The 21,013-nt window shown below is 48.1% G+C and overlaps 1 protein-coding gene across 1 annotated transcript; it reads right to left on the bottom strand.

Annotated features, from left to right (window-relative positions):
• Positions 1–398: 398 nt before the first annotated feature.
• Positions 399–19,314, bottom strand: LOC138720422 (kyphoscoliosis peptidase-like). Its single transcript, XM_069856622.1, has 7 exons — positions 19,184–19,314; positions 14,563–15,485; positions 10,069–10,186; positions 9,163–9,280; positions 8,597–8,788; positions 6,247–6,437; positions 399–1,717 (listed from the first exon to the last, which is right to left on the bottom strand). The coding sequence occupies exons 2-7, from the start codon at positions 15,193–15,195 to the stop codon at positions 399–401; spliced, it is 2,571 nt and encodes an 856-aa protein (XP_069712723.1). The 5' UTR covers positions 15,196–15,485; positions 19,184–19,314.
• Between the last annotated feature and the right edge of the window lie 1,699 nt (positions 19,315–21,013).

Here is a 21,013-nt window from a genome sequence, read left to right as displayed (position 1 = left end):
CTCTCAAGAGAAAGAAACTATGTGGGTTTCCAAGTTCTTGAATAAATGTCAAATATAACATTCCAAACAATTATTCAAGCTGGTAATAAGCAGCGAGACATCCTTCCTGGAGAGAAGCTGAACAATGGTTTCCTCTGACAGAAGCAAAATATTACGAGGTTCCATATGTTGGTGCTGATTTAAACGGCGGCAACATCTCCAAGTGGGATAGGAGGCCCCAGCAAGTATCTGTATATCCTGAGGGGAAGAAGAGCTCTGTGGGTAACACCCAGACTCCCCCCGACATGCCATGAAGTTCTGGGAGTTTTGTCTGTGTCTCCTCAGCATCCTCCAGTCTTGAGAGCGTTTGCTTCCTTCCCAGGCTTTTTCAGTCCTTCTGAAAGGACTTAGCAGAAGGCTTATCCCGACCAGCCCAAGGAGGCAGGTGAGCCACCTCCCACCTCGAAGGCCAGAATGACCTCCAGGAAGGAACAGTGCTGGCTGAACTTGGCTGCCAGCTTGACCTGTGTCCCTGCAGCCCCAGTGAACACGTCCCCTTCCCAGACCATGCTCGGGGTCTGCTGTAGCACTGTCTTCTCTTCCCCAAGGATGACAATTTGATAAGCTTTTGGCACCTTGACCCTGAACCGGACCCAAGTCTGGTCTTGGAGCAGCCCTGTGCGTGGCTCTAGCAACACACACCCTCTCCTCCACAGGCTGTACACCCTGGGGAAGGGAGGCCAGCTGGGATCCGAGAAGCAACGTACAACGTAGTCACAAATATGAGTAAAGTCCTTGTGCTCCTTGCTTCTTCCAAAAAGCCCCATTTTGTAGACGCCTGACTCGGGGAGCACGACGCACACACTGACTTTAGTCCTCAGGTGGGTGACCAGGATGTACCTCTCCAATGGGTACTTGGCGTTGATGACTTTGTCCTTACTCAGGCTGGCGGTCAGCTCAACATCAGGGGGTGTGTGGAAGGTGATGTTGCACTTCCCCAGCTTCGTGGTGATGATGGGGGAAGAGTGGCTGGGGTTAGAGAGGCCGTGATCCCTGGAGCTGATCCCGCTCCCGCAGTGTATGCTCAGCCCTGAAGGGAAGAGTTCATTCTGGTTGACAGGCTTCAAACAACGAATGAGGAAATTGGCTGCGTTCCTGAAGGTGTTGCCTCCTAAATCTTTCACAAACACGGACAGCCGGTAGTAACCCTGGAAAGGACAGAGCACGTGGCAACTCAGTTTCTCCTCCTCAGCTTGAGCAGCCAGGCATTTCTTGCTCAGAGCAGCATCTAAATCTTTATTAACCAGCTCATACGTGGCAAGCAAAGGTCGGGATGTCAGGAGAGCCAAGAGTAAAGTTCCCTGTGGAGCAATAAGCAGCTCCTCTTTGTGGCTGCTCTCCTCGATGCCAAGATCTCTCACCTTTTGGTGAAGGCCCCAGAAATGAAATGGATTTTCAGGCAGTTCCTCTCTGTTGTGTGGCTCCAGACACTGGATTTGGTAGGAGCACACCCAGTTGTAAGGGTCCTGAGAGTCAGCGTGGCGTGCAAAGATCATGAGGTCAAACAAGCCCTGGGTTGGAGGAGTCACCTTGATCGTCACGTTGTTCTCGGAGACCGTCATCATCCCATGAACTGTGCCTACATCCTCTCCGTTTGTGGTGCCCTGGAGTCTGGAGAGCTGGTAGGTGAACTCTGTTGGGTGGGTGCTCCCCAGCATCACTGACACCTCCCCATGGGCTGTAGAAGGGCAAACAAAACACTTTTTATAATCCCTTCATCAGCAGCGTAACACATTCACTTTTGCAGTGTTGATTCAAATCATCTACATAGGAGACAGAGACCTGATTCTCCTTCTCTTTTTGCCTCTACCTTGCTGAAGGACCTTAACAAGATTCTTCTTCACCTTTTACCGTTTTTGTCCCCTTGCTAAAAGAGAAAAGATGATACCACTCAGTTTGGAGACAAACTGGGGTTGTTTAGCCTGGAGGAGACTGAGGAGAGACCTCATTGCTCTCTACAACTACCTGAGAGGAGGTTGTGGAGAGGAGGGAGCTGGGCTCTTCTCCCAAGGGACAGGGGACAGGACGAGAGGGAATGGCCTCAAGCTCCACCAGGGGAGGTTTAGGCTGGACATTAGGAAAAAAATTTCATGGAAAGGGTCATTGGGCACTTGAACAGGCTGCCCAGGGAGGGGGTTTTCCTGTGAGGGTGGGGAGGTCCTGGCACAGGTTGCCTGGGGAAGTCATGGCTGCCCCATCCCTGGAGGTGTTGAAGTTCGGGTTGGATGGGGTTTTGAACATCCTGGTCTGGTGGGAGGTGTCCCTGCCCATGGCAAGAGTGTTAAAACTGTGTGATTGTTAAGATTCCTTCCAACCCAAACAGTTCTATGATTCTAACCTCCAGGAGAGGTCACCATAGAGGAGGGGACGTCCCATGGCCTTGGTTTCACATCCCACCACCAACTATATGCCGTGTCTTGCTGTTTGTAAACCCATAACCGTGTAAAAGAGAGCAGTTCTTGGTGCACCAAGGCGAGGGCTTTCCATCTGCTCCTGGGTAGAAGGGGTGGGTTGGTTGATTTTGCAATGGTGACAGGGCAAAGTTTCAGAACCCCTGAAGTTTTGGTCGTGACGACGACAGGACTGTCTAACTAGCAGACAGCAGGCTGCTTTCAGCACGTGGTGAGCTGTCATCCCGTGTGAAGCCACAGGTTATCCTGGCTAGAAAATGCTGGTTTGACAGCATTTTTTACCTTATTTTTCTCCAGGTACAGATGAAAGCTAGAGAAAAGTGGCCACAGAGAACAAGACTTTGAGTTTTTTTGCCCTTGAAGGATCCCAGAGTGCATCACAGAGCTTGGCACTGGCCTATTGAGATGTGGGCTTAAATCCATCATCCTCAAGGTCAGGTTGAACATTAGGAAAAAATTTTTCATGGAAAGGGTGATAGGGCAGTGGCAGAGGCTGCCCAGGGAGGTGGTTGAGTCCCCTTCCCTGGAGGGGTTTAAGGGACGGGTGGACGAGGTGCTGAGGGACATGGGTTAGTATTTGATGGGAATGGTTGGACTCGATGATCCGATGGGTCTTTTCCAACCTGGTGGTGATTCTATGATTCTAAGGTCTGTGGAAATCAAGCCTGGCCTTGGTCAGCAGGGTCCCTAAGTGCCCAAGGGTGGCTTGTCTCACATCTAGAGTGCGGCTGCTCTGTATCGTCCCATCCTCACCACTTTTTTTTTTTGCTGGACAGAAGGGAGCACGGAGCAATGGCACCGCGGGAGCCCACGGTTGGTATCAGCACCCGTGCTGTGCACAATGTTCATTTGTTTTGGGTGCTAACATGAAATGACAAAAGGCTTCAGATTCATGCTGAAAAAATTTTCCCTTGCTAATTATTAGATTATGAAACACGTTTCATAATCTAATGAATAATGGGGAGACGGCTCTTCTTTATTTTTTTTTTTCTTTCTGTTTGACTCTGGGTTTTTTCATTGTTTGCCCCACAGTTTTTGTTGGTAGGTCGAAACAGAGATGTGAAAAGAATGGGAAGGCTGGGTTTTATTTGTGCCTTGCCTGTTAAAGCTGTGACTTGGCTCACACAGTAAGTGCAAACAATTCTCTCCTGGCAAGTGTTCAGTGGAGACATTACTGATGACAGACTTTATTAACTGCAGGTTTGGTTGTTATTAAATTTGCTCTATGCTAGTTTCTGAAGCTGCTGGCCTGGCCGGCTGCATCGTATTAGGATCTTTAGGAAGAAAGAAGAGAACAGAACATTGTATACAGTGGAGCCAGCGATGATGAGATAGGGAAGCCAGCAATGCATTTTGCTTCGGGAGGAGACCCAAGGAGATAATTAATCGCTCCGTATAAAAAAAAAACCAACCTCATTTGTTTGTTTTATTGGGTTAATTCAAGCCGTGCACTGGAGAGTCCTGGTTTTCAGGGAGGCCAGGTGAAGCTGGGGATGTGTTCCCATGTCAGCACGCTCAGTGCTGCAGGAGGTCTATGTACGTTGCATTAATTATCAGGAGGAAATAACCCACCATTAAAGTGCAAGCATGTTTCTAATTTCTCAAAGCCTTGTTTGAAAGGCTTCCCATCCCCTCTCCCAGCCTCCCTATTGTATCTACAGCATGCCACCAAAAAAAGTATCTTATGAAGTCTTAATTCCATAGGACTGAATGCTTTTCATCACTGCGGTTACCAACCCTGACAGCCTGGGCAATGTTACCAATTAAAAGGGCTGGGATTTCAGAAGATGGGGACCAGGTATGTCCTGAAAATCAGGTCTCTGTGCAAGGTGTTCCACCTTCAGCTCCCATCAGATAGCGATTTGTGGAAGGAATCTTGGCTGAAAGTTTTAAGCATTTCAAGCAGATAGGAGTTGCTCAAATATAACAGGACAGGAACTGATCCACACAAATCAAAGAGGGGAAATAGTCCGATTCTGCACCGAAGATCTCAAGAGGTTTGGCACTGAGATTGGCTTAGATGCTTAAGGGTACCCTGTAAGGTGATGGCTTACATCCATCAACCTAGAGCAATATAAGCATAATTTTGCATTGACAAAAGCAGACATCTGGTTTGATTCACCATCTGGGTTTGCAGTTTGGTGTTTCAAGCACAATTCTGACATGAGGCTGGCTGTTGAGGGCAATTGCAGTAGTTAAACTGTTCAAGTTAGGTCCAGGAATACATTTTTTTTCCCTCCACAAGATGAGAAATTCACGGGGGAAAAAAAAAAAGTTGGCAATTTTTTCCCCACTCTAATAGAAAATTCTCCTTCCATTTCAGTTTTGAAGGAAAAAGAAAACTGTGCCTGTCACCCGGTTCATCCAGTGAGGTTTGTGGTTAAGGGATGGGAGATCAAGGTGGTGCAAAGGAATTTAGCTGGAACATGACAGGCAGGTTTGCTTCCCTAACATTCTTCTCCAGGACTGTTTTGGCTCATGACAGCTAGTGGCCTGTGAGGACCCAAAACCCTCATCTGTTTCTGGGCTCCATCCCTGTGTCTTCTGGCTATCAAAAATGAGGAGAGATAGGAGGGATTAATGATACATCTATTTTTCCTCATTTTTCCTTTTGAGCTTTTGTACCACCACTAATGATACTTGGTAGGTGTCAATGTTTTGCAGGCTCAAAAGACATGTTAGCCCATCTCAGCAAAGCCCCACCATCCCAGAAATAGTGGAGGAGTTTGGTTTCTGGCTTAAATAATAACCTGGAATCATAGAATTGTTAAAGTTGGAAAAGGCCTCTGAGATCAACTCCAACCATCAGACCAACACCACCCTGCCTACTAACCCAAAGTGCCAAGGCTACACATTTTTTGAACACCTCCAGGGATGGAGACTCCACCACTTCCCTGGGCAGCCTCTGTCAGTGCTTCAGTACGGAAATTTTTCCTGATATCCAATCTAAATCTCCCCTTGGATCAACTTGAGGCCACTTTCTCTATTCATATCACTTGTTTCTTGGCTGAAGAGGCCAGCACCCACCTCAATACAGCCTAAAAAGGTAGTTGTAGAGAGCAATGAGGCCACTCCTAAGCCTCCTCTTCTCCAGGCTAAAGAACCTCAGTCCTTCAGCAGCTTCTCTCAGTCAAAGTTTTACAGTGTGCTTTGTCTGACATACATTCATTTTCTGTAAGCCTGACAACTCCCCTCAATCTAAGATCGCTTTATCTCCTAGCTTGCTATCTTGATAAAACAAATCACAGGAAAAATCCATATCTTCTTGGACCATCCATGGAAATGGATGCACAGAGGGTATCTGGGTAAAAAGAAGATCATTTTGCATCCAACCTGAAAAAACATCATAAAACCACAACGGAGGAAAACCAGGTCCAGCCGCCTCCCTTCATTCTCAAAAAGTAGGACGTGACCGTTTCAGGCCACGTTTTATCTGGGAGTCTCCCTCTGCAACTCATGAACACAATGAGGATTGTGTCTCAGGTATCTTGAAGCTATTTTGCTACTGTTGCCGAATTTAGATGGGAAAAGGCAGACACAAAAGGGCTTAAGTGATTTGGCTCAATTAACTATAATTTATGAATTTTAATTCCCAGTTTGCTAATCACAGTATCGCACAATGGCTGTGATTGCAGAAATTGCTTAAATATGTGCCTCTGCTCTACTAGATGTTAAACATGTGCTTAAAAATAGATAAATGGATCATTTTTGAATGAGAAACCTTTTCTTCAACCATAACTTGTCTATTAAAAGTGAGTGAGCTTTATATAGGATTTAGCACTTGCTTTGCATTTACCTGTTTTGAGGAGGGAAGTGTTTGGAGAAAGGAGGGAGAGCTGAAGTCTGAAAAACTCAGAAGTTTTAAAAACCCTCTGCTCAAAGTCTTCCCTTGAGATGGGGGGTTGAAGAAGCTGCCACTGGGGGTCCTCTGGCCAGTGGGTCTCAATGAAGTGCTCAGGGTCAGTAAGGAAGAAAAAATCATCATACCTGCAAGGCAAAAGGAGGAGGCATCGTGGAAGGAGCAAGAAAACCCTTAGGATCCCACGTTATCATCATACACTGCCTTGAGGGAGCTTCCTCCACACCGTCAGAGCTGCACCAGCTTCAGTAAGGGAGGACTGAGCTCTCATTTGGCATTTCATCTCCTGCTGCCCTTTTTTTTCTCTCTGCTTTTCCTGTACTGAGATGTCCCACCAGTTAAGATGACTCTATGAATCATAGAATCACCAGGTTGGAAGAGACCCACCAGATCATCGAGTCCAACCATTCCTATCAAACACTAAACCATAGAATCATAGAGTAACCATGAGCTGCAGAGAAGATAATTTTTTGGTGTTGATTCCTATACCAAGGCCTGTTACTCCCGGATATATTTCAATATGACGTCTGATCTTGGTTTAAAGCTCTACCAAGAATCTAGGTATGATAATTCTGGGGTGAAGTGCTGATCTGCTTGAGGGTAGGGAGGTTCTACAGAGGGATATGGACAGGCTGGATCCATGGGCTGCAACCAGTGGGATGAGGTTCAACAGGGCCAAGTGCTGAGTCCTGCGCTTGGGACACAACAACCCTGGGCAGCTCCAGCAGGAAGAGTGGCTGGAAAGAGCCCGGCAGAGAAGGACCTGGAGGTGTTGGTCTGCAGCGGCTGAACATGAGCCAGCAGTGGCCCAGGTGGCCAAGAAGGCTAAGAGCATCCTGGACGGTATCAGAAACAGCGTGGCCAGCAGGAGCAGGGAAGGGATTGAGCCCCTGGACTCGGCTCTGGTGAGGTCGCACCTCAAATCCTGTGTTCAGTTTGGGCCCCTCACTCCAAGAAGGACATTGAGGTGTGAGCTGGTGAAGGGGCTGGAGAACAAGGGTTATGAGAGTTGTCTGATGGAACCGGTGTTGTTTAGCCTAGAGAAAAGGATGCTGAAGGGGACTTTATCAGTGTCTACAACTACCTGAAAGGAGGTTGTAGCAATGTGGATACTGGTCCCTTCTCCCAAGTAACAAGTGATAGGATGAGAGGAAATGGCCTCAAATTGTGCCAGGGGATGTTTAGATTGGATATTAGAAAATATTCTTCATTGGAAGGATTCTCGGGCCCTGGCAGAGGCTGCCCAGGGAGGTGGTGGAGTCCCCATCCTTGGAGGTGTTTAAAAGCTGGGTAGATGAGGTGCTCAGGGATCTGGTTTAGTAGTGCACAGGTATGGTGGACTTGATGATCTCAAAGATCTTTTCCCACCAACCGATTCTATGATTTAAAAACCAAGATCCTTCTTGTTTCAATTCTATGATTCTATGATTCTAATTTAAATGTGCCTAACCTGACTTTCCAAATATCACCCCTGCTTAGGTGTTTGCTGAGCAGATCTGCCTGCAGATGTGTTAGGGTCATCCTATGAAGCCCTTCTGCACCTGTTGACCTGAAGGTTTCAAGGCCACCTTGTTGGACCCAGAAGAAGACGTTATCTCTGTCTACTGCTCTGGGTGATGTTTCGTTCTCCTCCTCTTTTCCCCATGCTCAGCTAGAAACAACCCATGGTCACTGGTGTTTAAACTGTTCTCAGCAAGATAATTACCTATTAGAAATTCCACAATTATTTCATTATGTATTATTAGAGAAAAAAGTGCAATCCCATAATGCAGTTAATGGAAGTTATTAAATCATACAAATAACTTTCATGAGAGTTGTTACTTGCTTAGCATGGGCTGTTAAATTTCAAGTAATTATGTATGGAATGACATAAGAGCAAAGTTGCTGTGAAAATGAGGATTTGTTACTTTAGAAGTGGCACTCACTGCGGATTAAAAACAATTTTGGGGTGGGGTGGGTAGTTATCATCTGAAAAGTTACTGTCCCAGCTCAGGGGCACTCAGGGCACTTAATGAACATGTTTATGTGTACAGGGTCCATGTTTGCATGAGGTCCCTGAGCACCTGCCATAGTTGAGGATGAGGAGAATAGCTCTCTGGACCTTCTGAAAGCACCTCTTGGGGTGTACCTGAAAATAAGGGCTCAAGGCCTGCTGAATTCAGACTTTAAGGATTATATTGGAAGGGTTGAGATGGCCATTCTGGGGTGTCTCCAAAGTCAGGTTGAGCCTTGTCCATCTGTTTTGGGGACAGTGCCACTGGCAATGGCAGTGGAAGGGGTGTCTCACCTGGGCATGAACACCCTGTTCTCTGCATCCACGATCCCTGCACCCCAGCAAGCATCCAGGAGGCACCACTGTCCTTCCAGCTCCACCGCATTCCACATGTGGCTGCTCTTCTGCTGCTGGCACCACCGGCCTCCACTGGAGCTGGGGCTCCGGCCAAACCCTGGGACCTTCACACAGCTCAAACCTGCCTCCCTGTTCAGGGAAAGCCAGAAGGGGAGATAAATACAGACCGAACAGTGCTTTGTGCTCTTTTTTTCACAGCAGCCCAACACGCATGGTAATTACAATCTACTTCTTGAAAGCAGGGCCCCACTTGTGCAAGATGCTGGCCAAATGCAGCTTTTATCCAGCCCTCTGTCCTCCCTGCAGCTACTTCCAATTGTATTTCTGCTTCTGGTTCATCTGTCAAAGCCATATCTACCCCTTTATCCCAGCAGAGGAGGAGGAGAGCAGCTGCCGTGCCTGGGGATATGGATGATGGTTCTACAGCAAGCCCCATGCCAGAGGTATGTCCCCACCTCAGATCTTCAAGGGGGCAGGAGGAGAAAGCCCAAGATGTATTTTACCTGCACATTTCCTGGCATAAATGGGCATAACCAGAACATACAGCTCTTCCTGTTTGCAGGACTTGCTCTGGCACATGGATCTTCTGAGAGAATCCCAAGAAGCCGTCCACGTCGTATTCTAAGAAAGGGAGAACACCATGAAACTTCAGGCCAAAGTAAGGATTTATTATTACCAAAACATTCCCATTTCTTCTCCTGCCCAACCCTATTTCCCCACCTACCCACCCTGGAAGCCATGGCTGCTCTTCTACCCATCATTATTCAAGAGTTTGACAATTCCCCATATGAGCAAAGCCTTGAGGGAGTTGGGTTCCCAGAGCATGTAAACAACTGTTGCGCCATTCAAGCGAGGTACAATCATATTGTCTCACACGCGTGGACGTAGCGTGAAACAGCTGCATTGTGTCCCCAAATGACTCCTGCCAGGCATAGCTCAGCCTCATTGAATGTAAATTATCAAGGAAACAACCTCAAATGCATTAAATCTGGTTGCTCTGGAGGTGGGTGGGCTTTTCTGGTGTCTCTAGGGGTCTGGCCACCCAAGTGCTGTTGTAGTTTGGCCTGAAGCAGGTGTCATTTCCAGGATGGAGGCTCCCATGGTGGGAACCAGCTCTTACCCCAGGCACTTTCTTGAAGTCAAGAGAGGGCCAATTCAGTTCAGGACTACAATATGAATACTGTGGAGTCTCTGTTCTGCAGGGAATGGAGAGCCTAAATCCAGGATGGAAGGTCCCATGGTATAAACCAGTTCCTCCCCTAGGCACTTTCCTAAAGTCAAGTAGGGGGCATTTCAATATGAATAGTGTGGATTTTCTATTGTGCAGGGCATGGAGAGCCTAAATCCAGGAGATGGCATTTGAAGAAAGGGGTTTTCATGTCTCTGGAAAACAGTGGGACTAGACTTACCAATGTTGTGGCAGAGCCAGAACCATATCGCCCGCACCATCTCCAGTTTGCTCCGAGATCTGGCAGTGATCAGGGGAACAATGGCATGGACGGACAACCCAGCGTGCCTGGACTTCAGCTGCAACGGAGAGGACGGGTGAGTTAAAGGAAATGCGGGTGTCACTGCTGCGTCAGTGGGAGACTGCTCTGTGTGATGGGCTTGATAGAAAGAACTTGCATCACTTGGAGCACAACAACCCTGAGCAGCTACAGACTAGGAGAAGTCTGGCTGGAAAGCTGCCTGGGGGTGTTGGTTGACAGCGACTGAACATGAGCCAGCAGGGGCCCAGGGGGCCAAGAAGGCCAATGGCATCTTGGCTTGGATCAGAAACGGCGTGGCCAGCAGGGCCAGGGAGGTTATCCTCCCTCTGGACTCGGCACTGGTGAGACCGCTCCTCGAATCGTGGGGTCAGTTCTGGGCCCCTCACCACAAGAAGGATGTTGAGGCTCTGGAGCGAGTCCAGAGAAGAGCAACAAAGCTGGTGAGGGGGCTGGAGAACAGGCCTTATGAGGAACGGCTGAGGGAGCTGGGGGTGTTTAGCCTGGAGGAGGCTGAGGGGAGACCTCATTGCTCTCTCCAACTACCTGAAAGGAGGTTGTGGAGAGGAGGGAGCTGGGCTCTTCTCCCAAGTGACAGGGGACAGGACGAGAGGGAATGGCCTCAAGCTCCACCAGGGGAGATTTAGGCTGGACATTAGGAAAAAATTTTTCACAGAAAGGGTGATTGGTCCCTGGCAGAGGCTGCCCAGGGAGGGGGTTGAGTCACCTTCCCTGGAGGGGTTTAAGGGACGGGTGGACGAGGTGCTGAGGGACATGGGTTAGTGATTGATGGGCATGGTTGGACTCGATGATCCTGTGGGTCTTTTCCAACCTGGTGATTCAATGATTCTATGATTCTATGAAAATGTACATCACAAAAATCCCAAAGCTGTATTTTTTTCCCCTGGAATTTAAAATGCAAAAATACTATTTGTGGTAGAACAGGGTGCTTTCCCTGTTTTCCTAGGCCCGTTTTTTTAAAGCCTGAGTGCTGGAGTTCCAAGTTCACAGAATCACAGAAGATCACCAGGTTGGAAGAGACCCACCGGATCATCGAGTCCAACTAAAGTGGCATTTTGAATTCCTTTGTAGCAGCTGGTTGGGATGTACAGTGTCATTGCCCTGGTGCCATCTCTTGTCCCATTCAATGTGTCCTGTGGTCCAGAAAGTCTTACCCTAGAGGTGGGTCTCTCCTGTAGGTGGGTCTTTCTGCAACACTTAGAATCATAGAATGCTTTGGGTTGGAAGAGCTCTCAATGCACACCCAGTTCCCAACCCCCTGCCATGGGCAGGGACACCTCCCACTGGATCAGGTTGCTCAAAGCCCCATCCAGCCTGGCCTTGGACACCTCCAGGGTTGGGGCAGCCACAGCTTTTCTGGGCAACCTGGGCCAGAGCCTCACCACCTACACAGGAAAGAATTTCTTCCTAAGATCTCATCTCAATCTCTCCTCTTTCAGCTTAAAACCATTTCCCCTTGTCCTATTGCTGCACTCCCTAATCAAGAGACCTTCCCCAGCTTTCCTGTAGTCACTTTCAGTACTGGAAGCTGCTCTAAGTTCTCCCTGAAGCCTTCTCTTCTCCAGGCTGAACAACCCCAACTTTCTCAGCCTGTCCTCATATGGGAGGTGCTCCAGCCCTCGGATCATCTTCCTGACCTCCTCTGGACTCACTCCCACAGCTCCATGTCCTTCCTGTGCTGACGATTCCAGAGCTGAATGCAAGGATTCAGGTGGGATCTCATGAGAGCAGAGTAGAGGGGGAGGAAGTGCTGCAAGTGCACACAGTCAGCTTCTGTTGAGGTGCTCAGCCACCACTTATCTAAGGATGCTGGGTTGCCAGCCCTGCACTAATAAATCTCAGTGTATTTGTTCTGAAGAGGACCAGACTTGCAGCTCAGATGTTCTTCTTGAGGCTGTGAAACCTCACCCAAATCCATGCCACGAAATGGATAGAAGTAAGATTTTTGCCCCACAACTAAACCATCACTAGCTTTTTAATCCATACCTGACCTCAAAGAAAGCCCTTTGGCCCCTTTCCTCCCATTCACACATTCATATTTCTGAGTTCTTCCCTCCTTTGTGATAGCACAAGCATTTTTAGCAGCAGGCTTTTCTTTCACTGGGTTAAATTTAGCCCAGCTTCTTTCTCTGAACTCCTGCCCTTGCTGTTTCATTCCTCAATAACTTTCCTGCCCCATCTATAAGATAGTTTCACATAGATCATAGAAACACAGAATCACTAGGTTGGGAAAGACCTTTGAGATCATCAAGTCCAACCGTACCTGCCCAGTACTAAATCAAGACGGAAACATCCTTCTCTTTGCTTGTGGGAAATATTGCATTGTTCAATGGCTGAAGATTTTCCTTGGCATGCAGGTTTAAAACTGACAACACAGCCAGGAGAGCACCTATTTTAAGACGATGGTCCTCCTTCTGGCCCCTTTTATTTATGTTCTGAGTTGTTATGAGGTGCACCTTCTAGGCAAATAAGTAGCATGAATTATTCCCAAGGGAAAAAAGCCATTAAGTATCTCTCTACCAGCTTCCCTGTTGTCACATCTTGGTGAAAACTCATCCCAAGCCCATGCTACTCTTTGTTTCGGATAATGATAGTAAAAAGTAGGTCCTAGATCAAGGATTGCTATGTTCCCAAGTAACCCCAGTCCCAACCATTCCTGAGGACTGTGGAGAAATGGCTCAGAGCATCTTGTGTTGCAGTAGATGCTGGCTCCACCAGAGTATTTGGAGTTAATGGATGGAGCTGCTTTCTCCAAACCCACCCATGCAATGGTCCTGCCACAACTTTCTCATATAGTTAAGGTGCATGCAAACAGTCTGCAGGCCAGAAAAAAGGTTTAGCTTTGTATCTGCACTGCCTGGGGGTCTACCACTAACCACCTTCTTTCTGGGAACTGGCAACAGGACTTTGTGTATGGAGAGAAGGGACAATCCCGTATCCCCACGGCACCACCATCCCAAGAGGTGAACTACCTACCCTACCTGTAGGTGGTCAGTAAAATGCTCTGCTGCTGCTCTTGTCAACAATAATTCACAGCCAAGAGGAAAAGATGAAGTGCACCAGGTTTTAGTGCAGCTAACACTTTGAATAAACAGAGAAACAAGTCGTTCCCATGACTCCCCACTGCCTTGGAGGTATTTTTGGTTGTTTATTAACCTCTTTTTCCTATCTTCCAACTCCCTCCCTCTCTATTCTCTTTTTAATAGACAAGGTAGACTCTGAAATCCTCAAGCATCCTCCTTCCCAAGGGAGATTAGCCTCAGGCTAGGTACAAATTACAGATTTCAATAATAGCTGAGTACAATTATTCCTTGTGGCTCTTTGCTCTCACTACCGAGTTGACCTGTAAGCTGCAAGTGCTCTGTTGGTTCAGAATTGGCTGCTTAGGCAAATTGTGTTGACCCAGAGGGAGAGAGCCTGAAAAGAGGACACAATCAATGCCTCCAGCTTGAGACAAAGCAGGACTTGGGCTGCCACAGATATTAAGGGGTTGATGAACACAGTCAGACAAAGATGATCAGAGGTCTGGAGCACCTCCCATATGAGGAAAGGCTGAGAGAGTTCGGGTTGTTCAGCCTGGAGAAGACAAGGCTCTGAGGGGACCTTATAGCGACATTCCAGTACCTGAAGGGGCTACAAGAAAACTGGAGAAGGGCTGTTCACAAAGGCTTGGAGTGATAGGTTTAGGGGCAATGGGTATAAACTGGAGAGGGGCAGATTTAGACTAGACATAAGGAAGAATTTCTTCATGATGAGAGTGGTGAGACACTGGCTGGAAACAGGCAGCAGATCTTCAGAGGTAGCACAGCTTTTGTAGAATCATGGAATCATAGAATGGTTTGGGTTGGAAGGGACTTTAAAGTCCATCCAGTTCCAATCCCCTTGTCATGGGCAGGGACACCTCCCACTGGATCAGGTTGCTCAAAGCCCCATCCAACCTGGCCTTGGACACCTCCAGGGATGGGGCAGCCATGACTACTCTGGGCAACCTGAGCCAGGGCCTCTCCACCCCCACAGGAAAACATTTCTTCCTAACATCTCATCTCAATCTCCCCTCTTTCAGCATAAAACTGTTCCTCTCATCCTATCCCTGCAGACCCTAATCAAGAGCTCCTTCCCAGCTTTCCTGGAGCCCCTTTAAGCACTGGAAGGCTACTTTAAGGTCTCCCTGGAGCCTTCTCTTCTCCAGGCTGAACCACCTCAGCTCTGTCAGCCTGTCTTCATTGGCCATGGTTAGGACAAAGTCACAGCCCAGGACCTTGGGAGTTCCCCCAGTTTTGCTGTAAGGCATGACCTCACCGCTGCCATCAGAGCATACAGTGAAAAGTTGATTGTTAGGATGTGGAGAAGATGATGGCACCATCTGTGGTCCTATTGAAGGACACCAGGACCTACCTGCTGGCTCACATGTAGGACGTGGGTATCTACATGGCTGAAAACCTTCGAGTCAGAGAAGAGATCTCTCCTGGTCTTTCTCTGGGGATTTTTAGTCTGCTTCTCTTCCAAGCTGTTAAGCCCTTCCTTGGGTAGGAGAGCTGGAGAACTACTGCTCACAATCACAGACGACTTCTGTAATAACTTTTGGAAGGTCCTTTCACTGCTGCTGTTAACTTTTTCTGCCCAAAATGCAAAAACCCCCTTGGAGGGAGAAGCCTTGGGCTCCTCTCTTACTTCTTGTGTTGCTGAGATTTCCTTTAGCACCTGCTTCTTGTTCCTGTTTGTGTTGGTGGCTTGGTGGGGGAGTTTCTCTGAGGTCTTGCACCCAATCTCTTCAGATATGTGTCCCAGGGGAAAGTCGCCGTTACAGACGTCTGACATCTGAGCTTCCTCCCAGCCAGGCGAGATGTTTTCTGCCCAGGATGTCATCATAGTTTCTTCATGGTTCTTGGGATGAACCCATCTCAATGTGCTTTGGGTGGTTTGTTTTTCGTGGTGGTTCCCATTCCTGGAGCTATGGGAGGGGATCAGCTCCTTTGCTTTGATAGTCTGGGATTTGGTTGACTTTCCTCTGTCATAGCTGGTCTTCATCGGTGCAGTGGGTAAGGGGGTGAAGAAACCACAAACCACGGAGGTCTGCAGATGGAAAGACAGATGATGTTTTTTCAGAAGAAGAATGTACTCCGGGCCAATTACTTCAGAGCCTGCATGTCTGTATAGTTAATTACAGCAAACCAGGATTTGGTCAGCTGAGCTTAGACAAAAGTAGTGATTTTTTTCCTACTTCAGGAAGGAAGCTGGGATGACAGTGCCACAGAGAAGCCCTCAGCTTGTTTTCAAGTGCAAATACTCGGTGGGGCATCAACAGTTACATCTCTGCACTGGAAGGGAATGGAAAAATCAGGGTTATTTCTTTTGTGAAAAAAATGGCAAGGAAATATCAGAATGTTAGAATGGTTTGGGTTAGAAGGGACATTAAAGATCATCCAGTTCCAACTCCCACTGGACAGAGTGGTCAAGACCACATCTAACCTGGCCTTGAACACCTCCAGGAATGGGGCATCCACAACTTCCCTGGGCAGCCTGTGCCAGGGCCTCACCACCCTCATCATGAAGAATTTCTTCCTAATGTCTAGTCATGTTATATGTGTTGGAAGGGTCTTTAAGGGTGTGCAGGAAGTGTGGGAGCAGCTCAGTTTCCCTCCATGAAACTAGGACTAATCCCATAGCATTTCTCCTTGTCTCCAGATCCAGGAATCAAGGAGAACAAAGAATCCACGTAATAAGTGTTTCAGTGCTCCAGAAAGGTACCTTTGCCAGAAAATCTTTCCTTCCGGAGGATTCCCACCTCACACCCAGTATCTTTCTGTTTTCTTCAGATCTACATCTGCCATTCAAGTTCTGTGGAAAAGTGTCATTCTTTATTTTCTTACTTTACTTTTGAAATATAGGAGTGTCAAGTGAGAAGGCTGCAGGAGACACTACGTGAAAAAGAGTAAGGAAAGGTGCAATCCAGGATTGATGAGGTTTTTGGGTTAAAGCTGTAGGCAGAGCCAGCTCTTGCACACCATAAACATGTGCACAGTGCTTGCTAGTTTTATCTTGGTTTAGTTTCTGTTTGCTGTTGTTGTTTTTAATCATAAAATGACTATTTGTGCAATGCAAACAGCAGAGCCTGCTGTGAGCCACTTGGCATAGCCTAGAAATGTCACTCCCTGCATTCAGCCAGCCTCTCCCATGAGGAGGCAGACTGGGTTTTCAACAGCTGCATTGAGGCATTGGCCTTGCTCTTCCAGGAAAACAGGATGTCACTCATTCCTCTTTTTGCTACCCTGTTTTTTCCTTCCTTGCACAGGATTAAGGCTTGCAGATGTAGGACAGCCTTTTCCAGAAGGGATTAGAGATCAAGACCACCCCAGGCTTGTTTTTTTTTATTAGCATATAGAGTCATAGAGTTGTTAAGGTTGGAAAAGATCTTGAAGATCATCCAGTCCAACCATTAACACAACACCACAGTGCCTACTAAACCATGTTCCCGAGTGCCACAGTTATATGCTTTTTGAACACCTCCAGGGATGGAGACTCCACCACTTCCCTGGGCAGCCTCTGCAGTGCTTCACCACTCTTTTGGGAAAGAAATTTTCCCTGATATCCAATCTAAGCCCCCGCACCCCCAGTCAACTTGAGGCCATTTCATAGAATCATAGAATCTCCAGGTTGGAAAAGACCCACCAGATCATCGAGTCCAACCATTCCTATCAAACACTAAACCATGTCCCTCAGCACCTCATCTACTCATCCTGTCACTCGTTCCCTCTTGTCCTGTCCCCTGTCACTTGGGAGAAGAGCCCAGCTCCCTCCTCTCCACAACCTCCTTTCAGGTAGTTGGAGAGAGCAATGAGGTCTCCCCTCAGCCTCCTCTTCTCCAGGCTAAACACCCCCAGCTCTCTCAGCCGCTCCTCATAAGGCCTGTTCTCCAGCCCCCTCACCAGCTTCGTTGCTCTTCTCTGGACTCGCTCCAGAGCCTCAACATCCTTCTTGTGGTGAGGGGCCCAGAACTCAACACAGGATTCGAGGAGTGGTCTCACCAGTGCCGAGTACAGAGGGAGAAGAACCTCCCTGGACCTGCTGGTCACGCCGTTTCTGATCCAAGCCAAGATGCCATTGGCCTTCTTGGCCCCCTGGGCCACTGCTGGCTCATGTTCAGTTGCTGTCAACCAACACCCCCAGGTCCCTCTCCTCCAGGCAGCTTTCTAGACAGACTTCTCCCAGTCTGTAGCACTGCACAGGGTTGTTGTGCCCCAAGTGCAGGACCCGGCATTTGGCCTTGTTAAACCTCATGCCATTGGTCTCAGCCCAGACTGAGGAGGTTGTGCATTCTCTATTTACTCCCAGACCATATCTTAGCCTGAGGAGATGAATTGGTCATGCCGAGCTGTTGACACCTTCAAGCTGTCGTCGTGCGTGTGAGCTGGGGCTCCCTGCCGGGCTGCTCCCCCGTCCCCAGGTGCAGACACCCGCTGTCACAGGCAAAGATGGATTTTGCCTGCCACTTCCTAAGTGAGCAACAAGAGGCCACTTCTGAATCCTTCATGGTCGTTACTTGACATGAACCAGGGCATGATAACTCAAAGACATAAATCCCAGCCAGTGCCAGGAACAGATGCCTTTCTCCTCTTGCTTCAGCAGAGCTTGGTCCTGCAAAATAACTCTATTTCAGAGGGACAGGTGGACTCTAAGCTAACTTTTTTTCACAGCTGTTCTTTCTGAGTGTCTCTGCTATCTTCCCACATGGTATCTGGGAGAGAAGCAGCTTGGAACTGGGGTGGGAGATGCACCCTCAACACTTAGGCACAGTCTCAGAACTACTGGAAAAAACATTTTCACTCCAGGTGACTGAAAACGTGAAAATCCTCACTTGCTCAGTTTTATTATTTAATCTAAGCCTTTTTTCATGGGTTCAAACTGCATGTTTTATTTCAATTCCATGCTACTTCTGTGTATAAGGTTTCAAAAGCAATTAAAGCAAAAGCACCACTTTGACATTAGCCTAAATAATTTCCTCTTCCCATGCCTTAAAAATGATGCTTCGTACCCAGCTGATACCTCAGAAATCTGTAAATTATTGCTTGCCATCAGTCAGAGTCGAACAGGGGACTGCTGCTTTCATACTTCCCCACAAATTCAATCTATGGTTGGAGAGGTTGGGTCTTTGAGATCACTAATCTTGATGCAACCTCTACTTGCCCCACAGAGCAGCCAGCCCCTTCTCCACATCCCATGGTGACTCTGAGCTGATAACATGTTAATCCATGAAACATCAGCTCTGGAGAGGATGTTTCAGCCTGGAGTTGCCACTGCAGAGGGCTTAGGGAGAGGTGGGAGAAGGGCTGGCTCCTACTGTGGTTTGAGCAGGGAAAGCATCCCTGACTTTCCCATGGGTTGTTGTGCTATCAGCAGGCTCTCAGCTCATATTCAAGCAAGCATTTTGGTCTGCCCTGACTACGTTCTAAGCAGATAAATGCAATTTTAAAGTACTCCAGGCAACATTATCACCAGCAGCTCTGTGCAGTTTCAGTGTTGAGAGTGTGGGAACCGCGTTGCCTCTCCAAGCTGGAACAGCGGCGGCTTAGAGGTGTGTTGGGTCGCATAGAAAACCTCCACAAGACAAGCAGAGAGAGACTATCTGGCATCTTTGCAGCATCCCTCCCATGGTAACTGTCCTGGCACGGGGTGGAAAGGAAATGCTGTGGGGAATATTGAGTTTACAAAAGAGCTGTTGGGGTGCAGGATGTCTGGGACGAGGAAGGTGGAGATGGTCAGGGAGCACTTTAAAGACCCCACCAAGTCAGAGCCATGCTGGACCCTGGCCACTCCACGTGGGGATGTGGCACCTCGTCCTATTATGGTATAGACAAGGAGATAAATGGAGCTGAGAGAATAAATGCAGAGGGGTGACAAAACCCTGGGAGACGATCTCCAGTGTCAGGTGTCCCTGGAGAGATGCAGAACAGCTCATGCGAGGGGGATAACGGCAGAGCTAGCAAAGCTTTTGAAAACAGGGGCTATTCCTACTCACCCTGCTCGCAGCACGGCCGTGGCTCCCCGCCGTTTGCAAAAGGCAGGCAGCTCCTGAAAAATCCCGAAGCTTTTATACGTGTGCCAAACCAGGCACATCTTTTTTCTTTTTCTTGCACCTTGCTGGTGTCAGGAGAGCTAAAAATACTGTAAAGAGCTGGCAAACATGCTAACGTTGCTGCCGTCAGCCAAAGCCTCTACGGGCCAGGCGGTTCTGCAGAGCGTAGGGGCTAGAGTGTATTTACAGGAGGGATAGGGGAGAGATAAGAGGCTTTCTCTTATCAGCAGACAGGCTTTGGCATGGCAATAGTGGCTGGCTTTCTCCTCCTGGCTTGTGTCCATGCCTCCTGCCTGGGGAGGGCAGCTGCCTGTGGGAGGTAACGTGGTGTGTCCCTTTGGGACATTCTGCAAGGTTGCTCCTGCCTTGTATTTTTTTTTTCCTGGGCATTATCATAGAATCATAGAATGGTTTGGGATGGAAGGGACCTTAAAGCTCATTCAGTTCCAACCCCTCTGCTATGGGAAGGGACACCTCCCACTGGATCAGGCTGCTCAAAGTCCCATCCAACCTGGCCCTGAACACCTCCAGGGATGGGGCAGTCGTGACTTCTCTAGGCAGCCTGCACCAGGGCCTCACCACCCACATAGGAAAACAAATTTCTTTTTAATATCTCATCTCAATCTCCCCTCTTTCAGCTTAAAACTCTCCCCCCTCATCCTATCCCTGCACTCCTTGATAAAGAGCTCCTCCCCAGCTTTCCTGTAGACCCCCTTAAAATACTGGAAGGCTGCTATAAGGTCTCTCTGGAGTCTCTTCTTCTGCAGGCTATAAGATCTTCATGGCCTCCTCTGGACTCAGTCTAACAGATTCATCTCCTTCCTGTGTTGCGGAGACCAGGGCTGAATGCAAGACTCCAGGTGAGGTCTTACAAGAGTGGATTAAAGGGGGAGAATCCCTTCCCTCACTCTGCTGGTTGCACTTCTTTGGATGGAACCCAGGATATGGTTTGGCTTTCTGGACTGTGAACGCACATTGCTGGCTCATGTTGAGTTTCACATCCACCAACATCCTCAAGTCCTTCTCTTCAAGGCTGCTCTCAATCCATTCTCTGTATTTGTGCTTGGGATTGCACCAACCCTGGTGCAAGACCTTGCGCTTGGCCTTGTTGAACTTCATGAGGACAGCAAATACGAGGTTTGGATTTCACCATCCTGGCTTTGCCCCACTGGGGAGCTGGTAGGGAAAGCCAAGAGCAGAGTTAACCAGAGAACTTGTGGGGTTGTCCTCTCTCTGCCACTGCTCATGAGCACTGCGTGGACAGCACAAGGTCTTACTGTCCTGTAAGATGCTCACGGAACAATTCAGAATGCCTTTGCAATTGTCTGCATCCAACCTGAACTTACTACACTCTTGATTTTCCCCAAATTCCGCTAAATTCATTGTGCCATCAGGCTGCATCTCCAGGAGAGGCAACATTTTATCCTGACTGCACAGCACAGGCTGCTTTGCAGCCCTTATCTTAACCTTGGTACCCCGGGAAGTCCTCAGGGTACATCATGATTAAGAACTTTGTCTCATAGAGGTGATAAATAATTTGAAACACGGATGTTGGAATATTGTTCTTTATTATTATTTACCCGTGTTCCACTAAGTGGCATCATATCCCTTGTTTCTGCTCGCTCCTTTTAACTCAGTCTTCAAACATTGCAAACTTTCTTCTTCAAACAGGCAGGAAATAATAAGGGAAGAAAAATATTTGCCAACTGAACAGAAATGTATTTGTGGAAGAATTTTTACCAGGTTTTGGCTGAAAGTGGGGAGGGAAAAAAG

The sequence above is a fragment of the Phaenicophaeus curvirostris genome, chromosome 4 (assembly GCF_032191515.1).
Source record: "Phaenicophaeus curvirostris isolate KB17595 chromosome 4, BPBGC_Pcur_1.0, whole genome shotgun sequence".
Classification (NCBI taxonomy): Eukaryota; Metazoa; Chordata; class Aves; order Cuculiformes; family Cuculidae; genus Phaenicophaeus; species Phaenicophaeus curvirostris.
Note: the sequence above shows the minus strand (reverse complement) of the source record. Positions and strands in the feature narration are given on the sequence as shown.

Coding starts and splice junctions, on each gene's coding strand:
- LOC138720422 (XM_069856622.1), bottom strand. CDS start 15,195: ATGAAGACCAGCTATGACAGAGGAAAGTCAACCAAATCCCAGACTATC. Junction 10,187..14,562: donor TCCTACATGTGAGCCAGCAG/GTAGGTCCTGGT, acceptor TCTCCGTTGCAG/CTGAAGTCCAGGCACGCTGG. Junction 1,718..6,246: donor CACTTCCCTCCTCAAAACAG/GTAAATGCAAAG, acceptor GCCCTTCTACAG/CCCATGGGGAGGTGTCAGTG.